The sequence below is a fragment of the Urocitellus parryii genome, chromosome 1, assembly GCF_045843805.1.
Source record: "Urocitellus parryii isolate mUroPar1 chromosome 1, mUroPar1.hap1, whole genome shotgun sequence".
Lineage (NCBI taxonomy): Eukaryota > Metazoa > Chordata > Mammalia > Rodentia > Sciuridae > Urocitellus > Urocitellus parryii.
Window position 1 is genome coordinate 228,319,284 of NC_135531.1, and position 21,548 is coordinate 228,340,831.

The 21,548-nt window shown below is 32.6% G+C and overlaps 1 protein-coding gene across 6 annotated transcripts in view; it reads right to left on the minus strand.

The window, feature by feature from the left end:
* Positions 1–21,548, minus strand: part of Lnpk (lunapark, ER junction formation factor) — a 77,196-nt gene that overhangs the window by 49,255 nt on the left and 6,393 nt on the right. For 5 of the 6 annotated variants that reach the window (XM_077802881.1, XM_026405639.2, XM_026405635.2 and 2 more), the window contains 4 exons: positions 21,024–21,112; positions 18,736–18,777; positions 17,675–17,862; positions 6,871–6,929 (listed from right to left, as the gene is read on the minus strand). In XM_077802881.1, coding sequence (XP_077659007.1) covers positions 6,871–6,929; positions 17,675–17,862; positions 18,736–18,777; positions 21,024–21,050 — 316 coding nt within the window. In that variant the 5' untranslated portion in view covers positions 21,051–21,112. Of the gene's footprint in view, positions 1–6,870; positions 6,930–17,674; positions 17,863–18,735; positions 18,778–21,023; positions 21,113–21,229; positions 21,355–21,548 lie in introns of all 6 variants that reach the window. The other variant, XM_026405637.2, reaches the window with a different exon arrangement.

Consider the following 21,548-nt stretch of genomic DNA (forward strand, 5'->3'; position numbering starts at 1 on the left):
GCAGTCCCAACTACTAGGGATGCTGAAGCAGGATTCAAGTTCAAGGCCAGCCTGTGCAACTTGGAAGACTCTGTCTCAAAACAGAATAAAAAGGGCTGGGGTTGTAGCTCAGCAGTAGAATGCTTGCTTAACATGTTACTATGGTTTGGAAGTGAGGTGTCCCCCAAAAGCTCATGTGTGAGACAATGCAAGAAGGTTCAGAGGAGAAATAATTAGGTTGTAAGAGTCTTAACCCAATCTGTGAATTAATCCCCTAATAGGGATTAACTGAGTGGTAACTGAAAGTAGTAAAGTGTGGCTGGAGGAGGTTTTGGGGTATATGTTTGTATCTGGCCAGTGGAGCTCTCTGATTCATGATCATGATGTGAGCTGCTTCCCTCTGCCACACTGTCCTGCCATTATGTTCAGCCTCACCTAGAGCCCCAAGGAATTATTTAACAAATAAACTACTGTAACACAATGACTGATTCTAATAGGTTCTACAAAGTAATACAATGAAAACACACAGAATTTAAACACCTTACAGTTTTGTGAGTCTTGCAAATTTGTCCAGCTAAGCTTTTTTCTTCTTCATACATATTTTTACCACCAATAGTTGTAACACATCTTGGCAGATTCCACTTTAGATTGAATTAAATTATTGTCTTCTTAATTTCTTTGAAAATATTCTCACTTGAAGTTGGTCCACACAGAATTTTTCTAGAAGCCACTTCAAACTCAGAGTTGACTCCTCAAATAAGTTATAATTGAGCAGTATCAGTAATATCTGTCAACTCATAAAGAGCCAAGGAAGATCACTTGAAATCATTTGCCTCATTTTTTAATCAACTATTCACATGGTTCCCAATTTTCTCAAATTCTCCCAGCAACTGTTCTTGCAGAAAGGCTACTAGTCTTAGGTAGATTTCCTCAGAACACATTTCTTCTGCTGCTGCAATCAAACCAATATAATTAACTCACCATCAGTAAATGGCTTTCCATGCTTCAGAAACAAGCCACTTAGAAACTTACTTTGACTAAAACCATAGTTTCACTTTTTTATGAAGAAATTCTGCTATAATGAGATACTCCATTTTTAATTTTCTAACATTTATGACCATTGCTTTTCTGTGAGTTGAGAATATCATGATGGGTACTTATTATGGTAGTACCAATACATGCTGCATTCTTTTAGCACAACTATAATGCCTTTGTATTTTGATAACAGGCCATATTCCATTGTGTCCTAAAAGTATATGGTGAATATGTATGAGTAATAAAAATAAATAAAATTGTCATAGTACACCAAATACATGTTGCACTTAACATACTGTCAACTTATAAATGCACCACTGTGATTTGTCATGGAATAACCTGAAATAAGATATGACTTGTCCTACAACAGTTTTATAATGTGATAAGAAGTACATGAACAGCCTAACACAATTATTCAATTCTGCCACTATAGAATGAATGCAGTTATATAAACAACACATACATGAATGACATGGTTATGTTCCAATAAAAATAAAAACTTGAATTTCATAAAATTATATCACTATCACAAAATATTATGGTTCTTTTTAATTATTCTGAAGATTTTAAAATATAAAAATCATTCTTAGATCACAAGCTATTCACAGTGGTGGACAGGACTTGACTCACAGGCTGTAATTTTGCCATCCCCTGTTTTAATCTATAACGGGTTCAACTAACTAAATCTAATAGAGAACAATAAACATGGATACAACTAATAACTTCAGAATTTTTAAAATATACCATGTACCTGAGTATGCTTTTAAAAAACGTAAGAATGTAAGAAAATCTTTTATAAATCTGTTTTAAGTGTACATGCAATGCCTATTCCAACAACTTAGTAAGGGTTCAAAAAATAAAAAGGACCTCTGAGATAAATTTTGAAGCAAAAAAAATATATGTATGTGTGATCCTTTTATATAATAACCATGTCCAGATTTTCCTGTTTATAAGTTAAAATATTCAAACATGTAATTTCCTTAAAGAAGTATTCTTGAGGATTCTTTAGAAATAAGGTTTTTATATCATTTACTATTTTGTTATTCCTGGAAGTCAGAGAATATTTGTTTTAAGCATCTTCCTACCCTCTCACCATCTACTACAACACTAAATATCACTGAAAGCAGTATTATAAGATTAATTTCCTTAATCTGATAAAGTTACCAGTATTTTAAAACACCAGAGTAAATATCATAATTAATGATAAAGTGTTAAAGGCATTTCCACTGAAATCCGGGAACAAGATAAAGACAGTTGCTATTTCCATTTCAAATCAATATTGTATTGGGTCCTAACTTACTTATTACAAAAAATTAAAAGAATAAAGATTGAAAAATAAGAATCAGCTCACATCTGTATAACACCTTGCAATTTTTATATGCTTTCACAGTTATATTTTATACTAGTAACAGTCCTGCCAAAATCAATATTTCTGTTCCCATTTTATAAATTAGGAAACTGAGGTTCAGAAATATGTTTGCAGAGCAGAAGGTGACCAGTATAAACAAAGCAAAAGTGAAAAAAAAAAAAAGGAAAGTGAAAGAACATAAAGTCAGAAAAAAGAATATAAATCATAAAGTCAGGGGAAGAATTCAGATTTTATTCCAGTTACAACCAAAAAGCCATAGAGGCCTTTAAGCAAAAGAAAGACAAGATTTGCTTTATACCTTAAAAATAGACTAAGGGCCAGGCACAGTAGTGTACACCTGTAATCCTAGATACTCAGGAAGATGAGGCTGGAGGATCACAAGTTCAAAGCCAGCTTGGACAACTTAGCTAGATCCTGTTTCAAAAATAAATTTTAAAAGGGTCATGGAAGTAGAAAAGATGGTGGAATGAGATGGACATCATTACTCTAGGAAAAATGTATGAAGAAACTAATGGTGTGACTCTACTTTGTCTACAATCAGAGAAATGAAAAATTGTGCTCCATTTGTATACTATGAATTGAAATCCATTCTGCTATCATGTATAACAAATTTAAATAAATAAATAATTTTTTTAAAAAAAGAAAGAACTTTAAAAGGGGCTGGGCATGTAACTCAGTAGCAGAGCACAGGCCAGGCATGTGCAAGGCCCTGTATTCAATCCCAATTGGAAAAAAAAACAAATAGTAAAGATGTCACTGCAGTAATAGAAGGAAGCGATGACAATGGCTTAAAGTAGAACTGTAGTAGTAGAAAAGATGAGAATTGGTCAGATTCAAGATAATTTTGGAGGTAAAGATGATGTAACCTGCTAGTAAATAAATGAATATGAAAGAAAAATGAAGAGCATGACTCCCATATTTTTGATCTTATGATAATTTTATGTGTTTATTGGCTGAGCTATAGGGTGTACAGATGTTTGGTCAAACACAATTCTAGATATCTGTGAGAGTGTTCTGAAGCAAGATTAATATTTGGGAGACTTTGTAAAGCAAATTGTCTTCCTTAAAATGAGATGTTCTTCATTCAGTCAGTTGAAGGCTTAAATAAAACAAAAAGGATGATCCTCCCTAAGTAAAAAGGAACTCCATATGCTTAGTTACCTTGAATTGGGAAATCTATCTCTTCCTGCCTTCAGACTTAAACTGAAACTTTGGCTCTTCCTGGTCTCAAACCTGCCAATTTTCAGCCTATAACTTATATCATTGTACTCTTGATTCTCAGACTTAGAATGGAACTAAACCATTTGTTTTCCTGGATATCCAGCTTGCTAACTAAAAATCTTAGAACTTCAGCCTCCATAATCACATGAGGCAATTCCTTATTTTAGTAGGTAGGTAGGTAGGTAGGCAGGCAGGCAGGCAGAGAGACAGACAGACTCTATTGATTCTGTTAGTGTGGAGAATCTAATTAATGGATATTAACAAATAATTGTATAGAGATGGGGACAGGAAGGAGCACATATGGGAGAGTGGGAGTAAAGGGGAGAAGCTATAATAATTCTGTTTTGGCTATGTTAAGTATGAGACGCCTACCAGACTCCCAAGTAAAAATGTCAATTAAACAGCTAGGTACATAAGCCTTCAGACTGAACCACAGACTTAGATTTAAATCTATGGGAGTGGATAAAATCACCTGGAGATGCACTGTCCAATATAATACCCACTAGCCAATGGGGCTATTTAAACTGATTGAAACTAAAACTTAAAATCAAATTCTACGGTTGCATTAGCCACAATTCAAGAAAAATAACTAGCAGATACCATATTGAACAGTAAAAACAGATTATTTTTATATTATAGAATGTTCTATTGAACAGCATGTATCTAAACAAATTATCAAAAGAAAAAAGCCAAAGATAGAATTTTAGTAGAGGAGACACATACAAGCAAATAATACTGAGAAGGAAATCACCAGTGAAGTGTCAAAGAAGCTTAAAGATACAAATGCTTTAAGAATAGAGAAGAAAACTGAATTAATTCAAATGCTATTAAGATATCAAGTTGAATGAGAAAAGAGAACTAACAACTAGCTTTGACAAGAAACAGATCATTAATGACCTTGAAATAAGCCACTGCAGTAAAAAGTGGTGGAAGCAAAACCTAAACAAAATAGGTTGAGAAGGAATACGTGTGGGGAAAAAGAGCTACCTAAAATAGACAACTGTTTAAGAAAGTTTATTTTGAAAGAGAGAAATAGGTGGTAGTTTAAAAGGAATACGGGGTCAGGACAGTTCCCCTACTTCCTACAGGTGTACTGAGGCAGGATTATTTGTCAGTAGGAATGATCCAATAGAAAAAAAGTGAATTTACTAAGGAACTAAAATAGAACCAATGTGGGTTGTATATTTGATATCTGCAATCTATTTAAAATGAGTCTGGTCAGTATGTTGTGTGATTTTCCTCTAACAAGTTTAGCTATTCTGATATGATAGAGTACTTAAACGTATTTAAACAGTGTTTACCAATCATTGATTAAGCATATAATTATATTTAAACAGAATGTGGTTTGCCAGACAAATAGGATGAGGAAAGGGGCAAAAGAGTCAAGTATGTCTGGGAAAGAAAAAAAAAATGGTCATTTGGGTTATACCACAGGCCCTAAACTGAGAAGAGAGATCATGAGCAAGGAAGGCAGTTTGAAAGTCTTATATTTGTTCAAACCTTACACGGATCATAGGTCAAACCCACAAAATATTTTTCACAGCAAATAACATTTATGAAACAATCAGAAATTTAATATTTTTATATTTGACATTTTATGATATTAAGAATTAAGTATGATAATGCATTGAGTTTAATATTTTTTATGAGTCCATTATAGACAGCTATATCAGGAATATACTTCAAAATAAACAGGTGGTTTGGGAATGGGGATATGACTCAGTGGTAAAGCGCTTGCCTGGCATGCATGAGTCCCTGGGTTCAAATCCCCAAGCACCAAAAAAGTAATAATAATAGTACAGGAGAAGAAGTTGGTAAAGATAAAAAAGAAACAAGATAAACCATGTGTTGATAACTGTTTAGGATGAGTTATAGGTATACGAGGGTTCACGATATTATTCAGTGCATTTTTATATAGTGAAAAGTTAAAATAAAAAAGACATAAAGCACATCATACAGAAAGTTAACTTAAAATGAAATGTATATCTCTAGTTACTTATAATTCATACATTTGAGACTGAAAAATCTTTAAAACTTAACATGTGTATAGAACTTTTCAGAAGCAGATTTTATCACTCTTTGTATATTTCAATTAAAACAAAAGTCAAGGGGCTGTGAGGTGAAAGAGAGTGGTGTAATTGACAGAACAAGTCAAAAGATATAGAGTATAATTTACTCTATATCAATGTTTCCTAAGATGAATTTAGTAAATGTCTCAATTTAAATAAATGTTTTATTTATTAAAATTTCTGAATAAGAAATAATACAGGGCTGGGTTTGTATGGCTCAGCAGTAGCATGCTCGCCTAGCACATGCGAGGCCCTGGGTTCGATTCTCAGCACCACATAAAAATAAATAAATAAAATAAAGGTATTGTGTCCAACGACAAGTAAAAAATAAATATTCTTTAAAAAGAAATAATATAAATTATATCTCAATATATCATATATAGTATTCATCCTAGCATCCTTATACTTACAAAATAAATATTCATAAAATTCACTCTAATCTCTCCTTTGTTAGATCCTATATATTTACATGTTTTTACACATATTTTCACAAGCACATTCTTATGTATATTCATATTTTCCCATATTAATCTTAACTATTGAACCACAATCCTAGCTCAGTACAAAATTTGATTAACTTTTCCATATCTCTACAACAAAACCTAATGTGAATTAAATCCATGTACCTGAGTAGGAATTTTAGTGTATTCTGAATTCTGTTTTATATTTCACTGTTAAATTTGCATACATAACACAAGATATCATATATAGGATTCATTCATGTGTCCCATATTTACAAAATATGTATTAATATGATTCACATTTTAATCTTCCCTGTTTCATATTTTCTATATTTCTGTGTTTTCAAAAGTACTTTCTTATGAATATTCATATTTCCCCATGTTAATCTTAGTTATCTAACCCTAACCTTTGCTCAGTACAAAATTTGATATTACTCTTCCCATACCTTTAAACCCAAACATAATGTGACTTAAATAAATGCATATGAATTTTAAAGTGTATTTTGAATTCTGTTTTCAACTTTCAATATTATGTTTGCAAAAAAAAAGAAAAAACACAAATAAATAACAGAACCATCCAGATCATTCATAACCTTGTTCATGTTTTATAGCAAAAATTCTTCAATATTTACCACATCAACATTTCAATATATCATTTCACAACCTGCCTTAAAAACCATAGGTACCTACATAATAGGGTTTTTTCTGGTAATAAAAACTTGGAATTTAAACTTACTATTTCTTTCTGTTCTCTTGGAAAAGAAGAAAATAAGCACTGTTCTTATGCTCCAGATGCTAAAGGGGAAGCAAAATTCAGAAACAAAAATCATTAGGGTAGGAGAATTATAAACCATATAAAATAAAAACATCTATTTCCACAGTTACGTATATTATTTCCCTTTATAAATTGAAAATCAGAAGTACTGCTTTCTGTCATGTAACATCAGAAACATATCTTTACTTTAAAAGGAGGGGGGTCTCAGCCTGAAACCCATGGACTTTTAAAAGGGCCCCTGAATTGCAAAATTCCACTGGTGTGCCTGAATACACTTCTCTAGAGAAATCATTGCTTTCATCAATTTAAAAGGGGTCCATGAACCCCCTAAAAGAATAAGAACAATATTATAAAATCTTCTTACCAAGTATCAATTCCAAAATATTTTCTTTTTATCATGTATTAGGGCAAGAATGTTTTGCTTTTACAAATTTAACAGCATTATATTATTGTAAGTTGCTATTCCTTTCTTACTATTTAACACTGAACAAATCTTCTCTATTCAATAGAGTAAGCTATCTGGGGAAAGAAACACACATAAAACAAAAAAACCTTACCTTCAAATACATACTTGCTAAGAAATCTTGCTAAATACCTCCTTCTAAAGATGTTGTAAGAATAATTCTTTAGGCCTTGCATTAGTGTAAGACATCAAGTGATATTAAAAGAATTAAAAGAAACTCAAAAAATAATCCTAATCATAAACTAGTCAAGGTCCTCTATTAAATTCAACATAAATACAGCAAAAAAACATTGTTCTCTATAGAACGTGGCAGAAATATACAAACATTACCTGTTTTAAATAAAAATACATTATTACATCTGGATATAAATTCAGAATATAAGTATGAAAATTATATTATTATATAATTATTTATCCATTCTAAAATACAGCATTGTTATTTTGGGGAGTATTATGGTTTAGATATGAGATGTTCCCGCTAAAAGTCATTGTGTGAGACAATGAAAGACAGTTTAGATGTGAACGATTAAGTTATGAGAGCCTTAACCTAATCATTGGATTTATAATCTGATAGGAATTAACTGGTAACCCTAAGCAAGCAGGGTATGACTGGAGGAGGTGGATCCCTGGGGTTTTGCCTTTGGGGTATATACTTTATTCCTGTTAAGTGGAGCGCTTGAGTGTGCACACACTAAGCTCTCTCACTCTCTCTCCTCTTCCTGGTGCCATGTTCCCAGCTGCTTTCCTCTGCCACACCCTTCTGCCATGATGTTCTGCCTCACCTCAAGCCCCAAGGAATGGGGCTGGCCTTCTATTGACTGAGACCTCTGAAACTGTGAGCCCCCAAATAAGTGTTTCCTCCATTAAAGTTGTTCTCATGAGGTCTCTGGGACATAGCAGTGAAAAAAATGGCTAAAACAGGGAGTCAGCCTGCAACGCAGCCACCACTGATCTCTGTTCTCCTTGTGTCCAGATCTTAGTGTAGTCTTCTCCCACCAAACCTGGTCTGTGTGACCAATAGCATATGGCAGAGGAAATAGTATGCCACTTCGGGATAAATTTGTAAAAATCTGTAACTTCCATATGAAGCCTCCTCTTTCATTTGTCTTGCTCTTTCTTGGATTACTTGCTGTAATAAAAGTCAGTTACCATGACATGAGAATAGTCAGGAAAGCTGGATACAGTGGCATACACCCGTAATCCCAGGTACTCAGGAGGCTGAGGCAGGAGGATCCCAAGATGGAGGCCAATCTCGGCAATTGAGCGAGATCCTGTCTCAAAATTAAAAATAAAAAGACCAGGGATGTAGCTCAATAGAGAGCACCTTGGATTCAATCCCTAGTACCACAAAAAGGGGGTGGGATTGGGGCAGAATCAAGGAAGTCTATGGAAAAGCCTGTATGGTGAAGAACAAAAGTGTGGTAAACATCCAGCAAAGAAACTAAGCCTGCTAACAACTGTGAATATGTGAGAGTTAGAAGCAAACACAGAAAAAATTAGCCAAAATATATAAGACTACACCAGATATTATCTTTGTATTTGGACTCAGAACCCATTTTGGAGATGGCAAAACAACTGACTTTGGCATGATTTAGGATTCTTTGGATATTGCAAAGAAAAATGAACCCAAACACAGACTTACAAGACATGACCTGATGAGGGGAAAAAAAAAAAAAAAAAAAGATCTCAAAGAAATAGTCAAAACACAGAATAAAGAAAGTCAGGCAGTGGTAATTCACTATGGGAGGGTGGGGGGTGGCAGTATACTAGAGAAAAATAGAGTTACCTTAGATTAGGTAGAGGGAAGTAAAGGGAGGGAAAGGGAGGAGAGGGGATGTAGGGTTAGAAAGGATAGTAGAATGAAACAGACATTATTACTCTATGTATATATATGACTACATGACCAATATGATTCTACAACATGTACACTCAGAAAAATGAGAAATTATATCCCATCTGCGTATGATATATCAAAGTGCATAAATGCATTCTACTGTCATATATAACCAATTAAAACAAATAAAAAATTTAAAATTTAAAATTAAAAAAAAAAAAAGTCAGGCAAAAGCCAATGCTGATGCTGGCAAAAAGAAACAAAGTGTCTAGCAATATAACTGGAGATTGGATACCCCCAGAAGAAAAATGTGTTCTTCAATGACTTCATCTGCTGTGACTGTGCAGATTAGTTAAACCTTGAGATTACTGCAGCCCCAGTCAACATCTTAACTCCAATTTATGTAAAAACAAATGACTATGAGCCAGAACAACCCAACTATGCTACTCCCAACATTCCTGCCCTTCAGGTACTGAGACATAATAAATGTTTGTTGTTTTAAGCTAAATTCTGAGAGAATTTGTTACACAGCAATAGATAAGATATATTCTGATGATTTACTTTTATGATATGAAAACATCAAGTAAGTAGCTAATTCCTACATAGTACTTGGAAAACTACCTAAACAATAAGAAAAAAAAAAAGGACACTAAGCATTCCCCTTACCAAGGGAAAAATAGTTAAAGAGAGAAAGGTTAAGCATAACCCTCAAGGTGCCTAAAACAGAAATGTCCCATAAAGTACTATACTCTTATTCACAGAGGATATGTTCCAGGAACTTTAATGGATATATGAAGCCACATATGTACCAAACTCTATATACACACACCATATTTTTTCCTATATCTTCTATAGTGTTGCCACATAGTACCAATGTTAATCTTCCATGTTTTATGCCATGGTGCCCCTCTTTTTCAACACCACTCCAGCATTGTAGAGACATTATTAAGTAAAAATATAGGTTATTTGACACAAGGACTATAAATGCCTTGACAACTGCTCTGATAACCAAGAGGACTACAAAATGACTAATGAGCAGGTAGTATATACAACATGGACAAAAAAGATGATTCACATTTGCTTGTACTTTTTTTTTTCAACTTGCTGTAAAATCTACAATTATTTTAAAATTAAAAATTAGTTCAAGGCTGGGGGTGCAGCTCAATGGTAAAGCACTTGCACAGCATGTGTACAGCCCTGAATTCTGTCCCCAGCACTGTAAAAATAAAATGAAATAAAATTCTTTTAAAAGGATGTTTACAATAAATATATTAACAGAAATATCTAAATATCAAATAACAAAGAATAAACTTTATAAAATAAAACTAAAAGAAATAAATGGAAAAGTAGAAGTACATTATTATTAGGATATAGGAAATTTATAACATAAGGTACTTCTCATCAATAATACTTTGTACCTGAATAAAGAGAATACATCAAGTGTTTATGAAGCACTCACAAAAATTACCAAAAGCATACCATCAAAAACTACTAAGTTGAAAATAGATATTATTACTCAACATTCTCTGAAAGTGATACAATAAAACAAAAATAGTAATTAAGACAAAGAATAAATATAAAAACACATATTTACCACTTGGAAATAACTTTTAGATTATAACCCCTCTCTAAAAAAACCAAACAAATAAACATAGTATCTACCAAACCTTTAGAAGGGATCATGTCAATATTAAATTGTTTCAGAGCATTAAAGAATAAAGAAAGGTTTTCAGGTGCTTGTTAAAATGATCACAATATTGAAAGTAGAAATTTTTCCTGGAATTCAAGAATGACTTAATATTTAATGTAATCTATTTAACTTCTACTGGATATTCAAATTTATCACTCTTTGTTTCTTTGTTTCCATAGTTTATACTTTTATTAATTATTTTACTATGATAGCTTATTGAAAGTCAACATTTTACTTCTTTTATTATTTGTTCTTTGTATTTTTTTATTTTTTATTAAATTACTTAATTATTCTAATTTGTAAGTTTATCACTCTTAAGTTCTGCCTGCCATAGAGTCCCAGTACATGGACATCATTCTGTCAAGTTCTTTGGCACTGTAACTGGTCTTTATTCCAGTTTTCTATATCTTCTTCCTCATTTCCATTTGCAACCTCATCAGAATTCCTTTACCATCCACATTTCTACCAACATTCTGTTCACAACCACTTAAATAATCTCTGTCAAGTTTTGGACTTTCTCCACAGATATTCTCTTCTTTTGAGCCCTCCCTAGAATAGCCCTTAACACTCCATTCATGGCAATATGGGCTTTTTCCATCATTTACTTCAAAACTATTCTGGCTTCTTTCTACCTATTAATAGTTCCAAAGCTGCTTCCATAAATTCCAGTATTTACAATAGCAACAACCTCAATCCTGGTACCAATTTTTTGTCTCGGTCTGTTTTGTGTTGCTATAACAGAATAGCTAAGACAGGATAATTTATAAACAATAGGATTTTATTTCTCATGGTTCTGGGGCCTGGGAAGTCTAAAAACCGTGTAAGATCAAAGCCCTATCCTTAAAGTTTTTCAATTTAACTAAAGATACTAGTGCTTCTATTGAAGTATTTAATTCCATCTTAATCCCCTTGCTCAAATTTTCTCCCTCAAGGCCCCATTTTAAGGAAAAATATATTAAGTCCTCTGGGAAGGTCAACATTTTATGAAAATTAATCTCTGAAATTATAGTGAATGAAATGCCTAAAAATATTATAATTTATTAAAATGAGGTATCCAAGAGTAAAAGTTTATAAGTTTAATTATAGCTCAGTGGCAGAGCTCTTGCCTAATATGGACAAAGACCTGGGTCCAATCCCCAGCACCACTAGAAAAAAAAAAGGTAATGGTAGAGATAAAACTTAATGGTTATTCACTTAGATTTTAAAATCAATCAACTCCTAAAGAAATGTACATCTGCCAACATAATGGATAAATACAAAACTAAATGTAACCCAATCCTTCCCCCACTATGATTTATCTGACATAAATCTGGCATTTAGATTTTGATTTAAATTTCAGTAAAAGTTGAAAAGATCAGAAAAATATAAATATACTATTCAATCTGAAAGGTAGAAAAAGAATTATAGAATCACAATAAGTTCTTCCATATCACATTCTGAAGAGACGATATAGTAAAATTTTGAAATATATTATGTAGAGTATCAATATTGTACCATAAATGACAGTTTTGGAATAGCTCAGTCCTGATCCATGACCTCTCAAGGAAGACATTTGGGAAAGCAGAAAAGCAGAGACAACTGTCCCATTTTGGAGATAATCAGATTTCTAAGCTGTAAAATGTGAAGAGTAAAGCAATCCATTTCATTGCTTCTTCTGCCTCCAATACTTTAAGTAAATTCTAGTCCAGCTCTCAAAACTACTTCCAAAGGAAAAAAAAAATCCAGGGATAAGATTGGTAAATAACTTATATAATACACAACAGAAAGTCTTGTAGTAAGTCTATTTATTACAACATCCACTTTCACGTTATTATATTCTATTTTCTTGCTTTCTTGATTATCATCAGTCAGGAGGACAAGTCTATTCTTTGTTCGATAACTACTCTGTGCTTCCAAAAGTCAAGAGCCTACTGAAATCGAAGCTGCAACAGTTGAAAACAAGGTCACAAATGTGAATAAGACAAAGTAAGAAATGGCCCTGAAGCTTAACAAGTCAAGAAATTGTAAATGCAGGTGACTCACAAGTCAAAGGAAGAAAGTAAAATTTTTAAAAAGCTTCACACTCAAAATAGAGCAAACTTAAAAAGTTATGTTTTTAAAGAAATAAAATTTTTCTGCTTTTAAAAAACAATTAGGTTTAAGGATGTAGCTCAGTAGTGCTTAATATGCATGACACCATGAGTTAAATCCCAGCACCATTCAAAAATAAATAAATAAATTAGTATGTGATTTATTTGCCAAAAAAAAAAAAATTCTTAACAAAAAAAAAAAAAATTCAATACCAGATCCAATGGATCACAACTTGAAGACAGTTATTAGAACTAGCAGAACAGAGTTCCTAGCAGATATTCTTCTGCAACTGATACAAATCCTTTAGAAATAGAAAATCAATTTCTATATGGAAATGGATGTCAACTAAAATTTTTTCAAAATATTTAAAAATGTTTAAGTCAACTAAACATTTCACACTTACTCCCTTTTTAAATTTATTTTTAATCTCTTTTTATGAAAAAAAAAAATAGAAAGGAAACAAAGAAAAGGGGTTCAGCATTGTAAAATGCACTAGTATGCCTGGGATTAAAAAAGATTTCTAAAAATAAATAGCAGAGGGGCTGGTGGTGTAGTTCAATGATAGAGAACTTGCCTAAAATGTACGAGGCCAGCATCTAAACAAAAGAAAAGAAGGGAAAATAAACTAGTAGAGACAATTATTCTGCAATATTATGCATGCACTCACTTTTAGCTCTCCTATTTGAACAGACAAATCTATTTTCAACTTTGTATGAAGAGCAGGAGCTCCAATTTTAAAATATGCCAAGCACTCAAGATGAATTTTTTTCACTATAGTCATCCCAAAGAAAAGCTCCTACCTTCATTAAATCTCAAACCAAATACATGAGTATCTCTTTTTCCTTTACCTCCCATTTACTCCCATCAAATTCTATCAATTTTCCTAAGTGTGGTGGCACACTGTAATCCCAGTGATTTAGGAGGCTGAGGAAGGAGGATCATAAGTTCAAGGCCAGTTTCAGCAATTTAGCAACCGTATCTCAATCAGTAAACCTCAATAGGCTGGAGGTGCAACTCAATAGAAAACACCCCTGGGTTAAATCCTGGTACCTCCCAAAAAAAGAAAAAAATTCTATTAGTTTTACCTCCAAAATATTTTCAGATGATCTGCTGACTTCCAATATTATGGCAGTCTAATATTCTGTCATCTCTAAACTTCTATAATAGCTTCATAGGTATTTCTACTCTTGTCCTCCCCTTACCCAATCTCCACATGGCAGTACGTATGATTCTCTTTACTGAAATTTCATCATGCTATTCTTCCACTATACAAGCTTCATGCTTCAGCTAAAATGAAATTCAAACTCCTAACCTTAACCTTCTATAATCTGGATCCTGCCTGATTTAAACAAGCTCAGTTCAAACTATTTTTCCTTTCCATTATACATTCTAAATATGCCTATCTTTTTGTCCCTCAAATAAGTCATATTTGCTTCAGATTCACAACCTTTGCATTTTCCATTCTCTGTTGAAAACATTTTCCCTGATCTCCTAGACTTATGTTTTTAGGAAATGAGGAACACAATGATATAAAAATTCAAACACTACCAAAAATTATAGAGAAAGAAATAACTACTTAAAATTCTACCAGCTAGAGAGTATTGCTACTAATATTTTGGAGATAAGCCTTTTCCGTATCTATGGTTGTATGTGTCATTATATGATGAATAATATATAAATAATCCTCATGAATTACAACTTTTTCTTGGATATTCTTTTGCTTTAGTTCTCAACTCAAATACCACTTTCTTAAAAGAGGTCTTCCAGGACCATCAAAGTAGCCTATTTTTATCACATCACCCTGTTTATTTGCTTCATTGCATTTATCTCTCTATGCTTGCTTCTTTGTTTTTCTTTATTTTTGTCTTTTCCACCCCAACAGAATGCAAGCTGCATGAAAGCAAAAATCCTTTTGGGGATAGAGGTACCGATAAGTGCCTTACCACTGAGCTATATCCCCAGTCAGTTATTTATGTATTTATTTATTTATTTATTTATTTATTTATTTATTTATTTATGAGACAAGGTCTTACTCACTAAATTGCTGAGGCTGACCTCAAAATTTCAATCCTCCAGCCGGGGATAGAGGTACCGATAAGTGCCTTACCACTGAGCTATATCCCCAGTCATTCATTCATTCATTCATTCATTTATTTATTTATTTATGAGACAAGGTCTTACTCACTAAATTGCTGAGGCTGACCTCAAAATTTCAATCCTCCAGCCGGGGATAGAGGTACCGATAAGTGCCTTACCACTGAGCTATATCCCCAGTCATTTATTTATTTATTTATTTATTTATTTATTTATTTATTTAGGAGACAAGGTCTTACTCACTAAATTGCTGAGGCTGACCTCAAAATTTCAATCCTCCAGCCTCAGCCTCCCAAGATCCTAGGATTACAAGCTTGCAAAACCGCACCCACCCAGCAAAAGCAAAATTCTTATTACTACTTTCTCCATCATCAGGATCTAGTCCAATACCTTACACATTGCCGATATCTAATATTTAAGGAATAAAGAGATGATGGTTTTGTTTAACATTTATAAGCTATCAAATAATAAATTTATATCTCCCATTCAAACTTATCTCCTAAACTTCATACTCATTTAAAACTTGTCAACTCCATATGGAAAATATGTAGTATTTTAGTTTCAGTGGATCACCAAACATGTTCCTTCTCATGTTGTTTCCTATTTAGATGAGTAACATACATCAACCAAATTTCTCAAGCCATAAACTCGAGTTTTATCCTTGATATAATCCATCCCATATCCCACCAGTCACCAAAAGCCTCTCTATATTATATCAATTCAACCTCCTAAATCTCTTCAATCCATCTGTTTCAATCTATCTGCTTCTCTTCAACCATACCACTCAAGTAAAGTTATCATCTATTATTTCTTTCCTTATCAACTATAATAACCACTTTAGATCCATTCTTATTCCCCTCTAATTTATTCTCCATATTGTACCCTTAGTGGCTATAATGCCTTCCATTAGTTTTAGAATACAACCTAAAATTCTTATCATGAACCATAAGAAGCCCATGAAATGCTATTTCCCTAACTACCCAGCCTTTTCTCTACAATCCAGTCTTTGGTCTTCTTTCAGTTCTTTAAACCTAATATATTCTGGCTAACTTCAGCGCCTTCAAGAATATTGTTTCTTTGGCCTAAAACACTCTACCTATCATGTTATATCACCCTAAATACACATACTCATCCTTCAGATCTTCATCTCAAACATCACTTCCTAGAGCTGGGGATGCAACTCAGTGGTAGAAAAGCATGCATAAGGAACTGGGTTCAATCTTTAGTATGTGGGGGGGGGGTCACTTCCTCAGAGGGTCTATAGCAGAATTCTACACATATCCTTCCCCATATACCAACAATTTCCAACCTCTAGTCCTACAGTCACACAGTAATGTAGAAACTGCTGTGAAGAGACTTTGCAAATGTAATTAAGGTCATTACTTGGTTGACTTTAAAATAGGGAGATTATCCTAGATTATCCTGGTAGGTCTAATATAATCACTTAAATTATTAAAAGCAGAGAGCTTTCTCATAGCTCAGGGAAAAACAGGAACTCAGAGAGATGCAGCACAGTTGGCCAACAACCTGATTGAGCCTGAAAGCAGATTCTTCCCGCAAAGACTCCAAATGAGACCCGGCCAGCTGATACATTGACTATAAGCAGAGACCCAGTCAAACTGTCTGGAATTCTAACCTACAGAAGTCTAATATAATAAATGGGTGTTGTTTTAAGCTACTCAATTTGTGGCAGCAATGGAAAACTAATACCAAGACTCTTTGATCTTTATTACCACCCAGACTGGCCTAGGGGCTCCCATAGCATAATTTCTCTTTCAAAGCATTTGTCAAACTTTTTATTTAATATACTGAGTCTAAAATCTAGTCAAAAGATTGTATTTTGCACACCAAACACCATTATAATCCAATGTCTACACAATTGATACTCATAAAGTTTGTTGATTTAATAAAAAGTACATTAAAGAATGTACTACATCAAAAAAGTACATTCTTTTTTTTTTTTTAAATACTTTTTATTTTTTTTTTTTAAGTTATCGGTGGACACAACATCTTTGTTTGGTATGTGGTGCTGGGGATCGAACCCGGGCCGCACGCATGCCAGGCGAGCGCGCTACCACTTGAGCTACATCCCCAGCCCCCAAAAAAAGTACATTCTTTAATGTACTTTTTATCAAATTTTCTCTCAAAGTCTCAATCACAATACACCTCTTGTAAAGTGCTATATTATAAAATACTTAAGAGGCAACTACCATAAAGAAGTGACTAAAAAGAGAGGAGGAGAGCTAGGAAGAATGGAATATAATCAGATTCATATGGGCTGTTGGTATTTTGGTTTTCCAAACCCTCTCCTACTCATCACTATTCCCGACTCCATGCCCAATGCCTCTAGGGGATCAATCATGGCTATCTATTAGAAAATGATAAAACACTGACATTGAGCTATTATTACCAGTAAAAACAGATGATATCCCTCAGATGCACTGAATTACAAATAAAGCTTTAAGACAATTGTTCTACTATTTTAAAGAAATAGTTTTCCAATTGCAAAATAATCCAAATTTAGAGATATTACTATTTCATAACAAAGACTAAATATATTAAAACTATCTCATCATAAAACAGAAAGGTCAACAAAAAAGAACAATTTACTTACATCAATGGAAAAGCAAAAAATGGGAGTGTCATGGCAAGTCTTGCTGTAAATTCATCAGGAAGATACCACAAATATACAATTAAGCATGTAAACAGATAAAGAATTGAAGAATAGAGAATTAATCTTCCAACCCATAATTTCTGTAATCTCTGATTTTTTTCCCTAAATTCTTCCAATGCTTGAATTTCCTGTTAAAAGAAAATTAAAATTCCATGTTACTAAATCTCAAACTTCAAAAAAAATTATTAAAATTTTTTAGAATGAACTATTAGAAACCAATGAATTATAATGCCCTAATATTTTAAAACAGAATATAAAAAAATACATGTGAAGTTTAAAATTTATAATGTCTATTCTGACAAATAACTTTTTAAAATGAAAAATTAAATACTATTTTAGCCCTAACTGGTAAAGATTAGAAGAATGAAATTGACATCATTAAATATTTGTTAAGTCAAACAAGTATTAACTCTTCATCTGTGGGCCCTTAAAATAATCTAGCAATTAAAAAAGAATTGATAAAAATTAAAAGAGGAACCCATTCTAGATTATTTATATTTATCACTCCTAATATTCTAAGGGAATACTTATTTTTGTAATGACAGAAAATATAAAAAGCTATAGGGCTGGGGATGTGGCTCAAGCGGTAGCGCGCTGGCCTGGCATGCGTGCGGCCCGGGTTCGATCCTCAGCACCACATACCAACAAAGATGTTGTGTCCACCGAGAACTTAAAAATAAAATATAAAAATAAATAAATAAATAAATAAATAAAAAGCTATAAAAATTTTACAGACTGATTAAAATTATTGCAGACCTATTTCATCTTACCAATAACAATGGTTTATACCATCCATAGATTTAATTTCCTTCTAACAGTCTCTACTACTTGATACAGACTTCATAAGTCACTGAGAGATTTTGGATTTTTCTTGCAAGAACATTTAAGTTTTCAGGCTTACTCGACATCATCTCTAAAATTTCATACTAGATCTGCACTCCAAAATAACATATACTTAACATCTAAAATGAATTAAAATACCTCAAAGCCAAAGAACATACCTTATCTATACTTTCTAGAACTTCTACAGTTGAAGGTTTTGTCTGTTACAAAAAAATAGAAATGAGACAGCATTAAAAATTATTACTGAAAAAAAATAATAAAACACATTACTGCAAACTTAGAAACACTTCAATTTATATAATCATAAAAGACCATATTAGCTGGGTGTGTTGGTACATGCCAATAATCCCAGCAACCCACTCGAGACCAAGGCAGGAAGATCAAGAGTTCAAGGCTAGCCCAAGCAACTTAGCAAGACTGTCTTGAAATAAAATTTAGGGGCTCAGGATTGTTCAGTAGTAGACATAGTTCAGTGGTGGAGCATATGCCTAGCTCAAGGTGCTAGGCTCAATCATCCACAATACCACAAAAAAAAAGAAACAAACAAACAAACAAACAAACAAAGACATATTCTAATTCAAAATGAGGTTTTCTCAAATCTTGTCAAGCTATATGTATTTCTATTTACTCTAGAGATTCATTTAAGTGAAAATTATAATTACAAATAGAACTTTAAGATTTCAAACACAAGCATTTTTTTACTTCTTTTCAGTCCAGGACTTTCAACTCTGATAGCTCAAATTTTACCATTCTTAACTCAACAAAACATACTTTTACAGGAAAACATATTTGCATCTGAGAAAAATTTTCTTACATAATGATTATTTAAAAGCATTCACGTATCTAAAAAGTTACAGACTGAGTTGGGGTTGCAGCTCAACAATAGAGAACTTGCCTAGCCTGAGAGAGAATCTGTGTCAATCCAGTACCGCCAAAAAAAAAAAAAAAAAAAAAAATATATATATATATATATATATATAATTAAGGACAGTCTGATTCTCTATTGCTAAAAGTTCACTTAGTACTCTGGAGGTGAAAATCAATAGGTTACCTTCATTCTGATTCCTAAGTATATACTTTTTTTGAAAGATCAAATTTTTGAAGGACATATAAGAATAACTTCATTACAGCAGAGCTTATTTAACAAAGATATGTTTATAATACATAGAATAAAAGCAAGACAAAATGGTTCATACAATAGTTGAGAAAATATTTACCAATTACATACCAGACAATTGAAGAAAACACAGTGTTTCAAACTCATTGTAGTCCCTATCAGATTTGTTAACATTAGGTTGAATCAAATGAAATAGCCATTTTGTATAAGCCAAAGTAGTAGAAGATTAGCAATTTCATATGGTTCAACCTAATAAGAAAAACAAAGAATAAATCTGATCTTCAGGCAGAACTGTCATAAGATTTTAAAGAAGGGGGTCATCTCATTCATATTTGAAATCAAAAAAGTTGACTTCATAGAAGTAGAGAGCAGAATGATAGTTTCTAGAGGCTAGAGAAATTGGTGGGGGGAAGGTTTGGAGAATTTGGTTGTGGGAGTGAAAGAATACAAAATTACAAAAAAATTAAGAGCTGAGAAGAATAAGTTCAGGAGATCAGATAGTGACTATAGCTAATGATGAGATACTCTAGAAAAAAATGCTAAGAGGATGGAGATTAAGTGTTCTCATCACACACACACAAAAAAAGATAACAGTGTGTGAGACAATGCATATGTTAATTAGCTATATTTAACCATTCCACAATATGTATCTACTTCAAAACATATGTCAGTTGAAAAAACAAAGGCAAAAAAAGGAAGATCAGCTAACACCAATCTAAAACATGTATTGTTCCAGCAATAGTCAAAAATTAAATTATGTACCAAGTATTGCATATTATAAGTCAAGAAGTAGTTAATTCTTTTCAGTTAGAGAAAAGCATTTTTCAATAACTTATATTTTCTAGCTCTAAAATTGAAATACATCCTTCTAAAGGCTTACCCAATAAAATCAAACTGCATTTCTAATTTTGTTTAACCTATAATTCCTAAAAGTGTGATTTCAATAAATATTTGTAACAAGCTTTAAGTAAAAAGATATGGTCTATAAAAAAAAGTAAGTGTAGTATAGAATACTTCATTTCAACTACCTTTGAAATAAATTATAAATTTTGGCAGTAGAGAAAATAAACAAGAAAAGAAAAACATCTGCATACAATACAGAAATAAATTCAAAAGTCAAAATGAAATAATTCTGTTAGAGACATTAAACACCTATAGAAGTATAAATGCAAATTAAAAAGTAATTCAGAAAATAAAAAACAAGAGTTAAAATGAAAATTGAATAGATAATATCAAACTGAAGGCTATATCACAAAGAAGACTTTTAAAGTAGCTTTATGTAACATTTATGTTAGACTTAAGAACTAGCAGTAAAGAAAAGCAACTTACCCTCCATCTAGAAAATAATCCACCCATCTTTTATTTGTAGAAACTTGGCACAATGATAAATATCATCAGTTGTCCAAAGGAAGTCACAGCTATAAATAAAGCATGTATTTTAGAAATTTAAGTTAAACAGCATACCCACTATAAAATTTAGATATTGAAATACTACCTAAAAATACTATAAAATAATTTTTTTGGCTTCCACTTACATGGAACTTGAATTCAGATAGTCATTGGGATAAAGTTCACCTTTTTAAAATCCTTCAAAAGTGAGGACATATTTAAAGATAAAAATAGAGATAGAGGAAGGCAGTTGCACATGTAGTCCAGGAGCCTGAGACAGGAGGATTGCAAGTTCAAAGCCAGCCTCAGCAAAAAGCAAGGTGCTAAGCAACTCAGTGAGACCCTGTCTCTAAATAAAACTCAAAATAGAGCTGCAAAAATGGCTCAGTGGTGGAGCATGAGTTCCACCCCCAGTACCCTTCCCCCCCAAAAAAATAGAACTAGAAAGGCTTTTTAAATGACAAA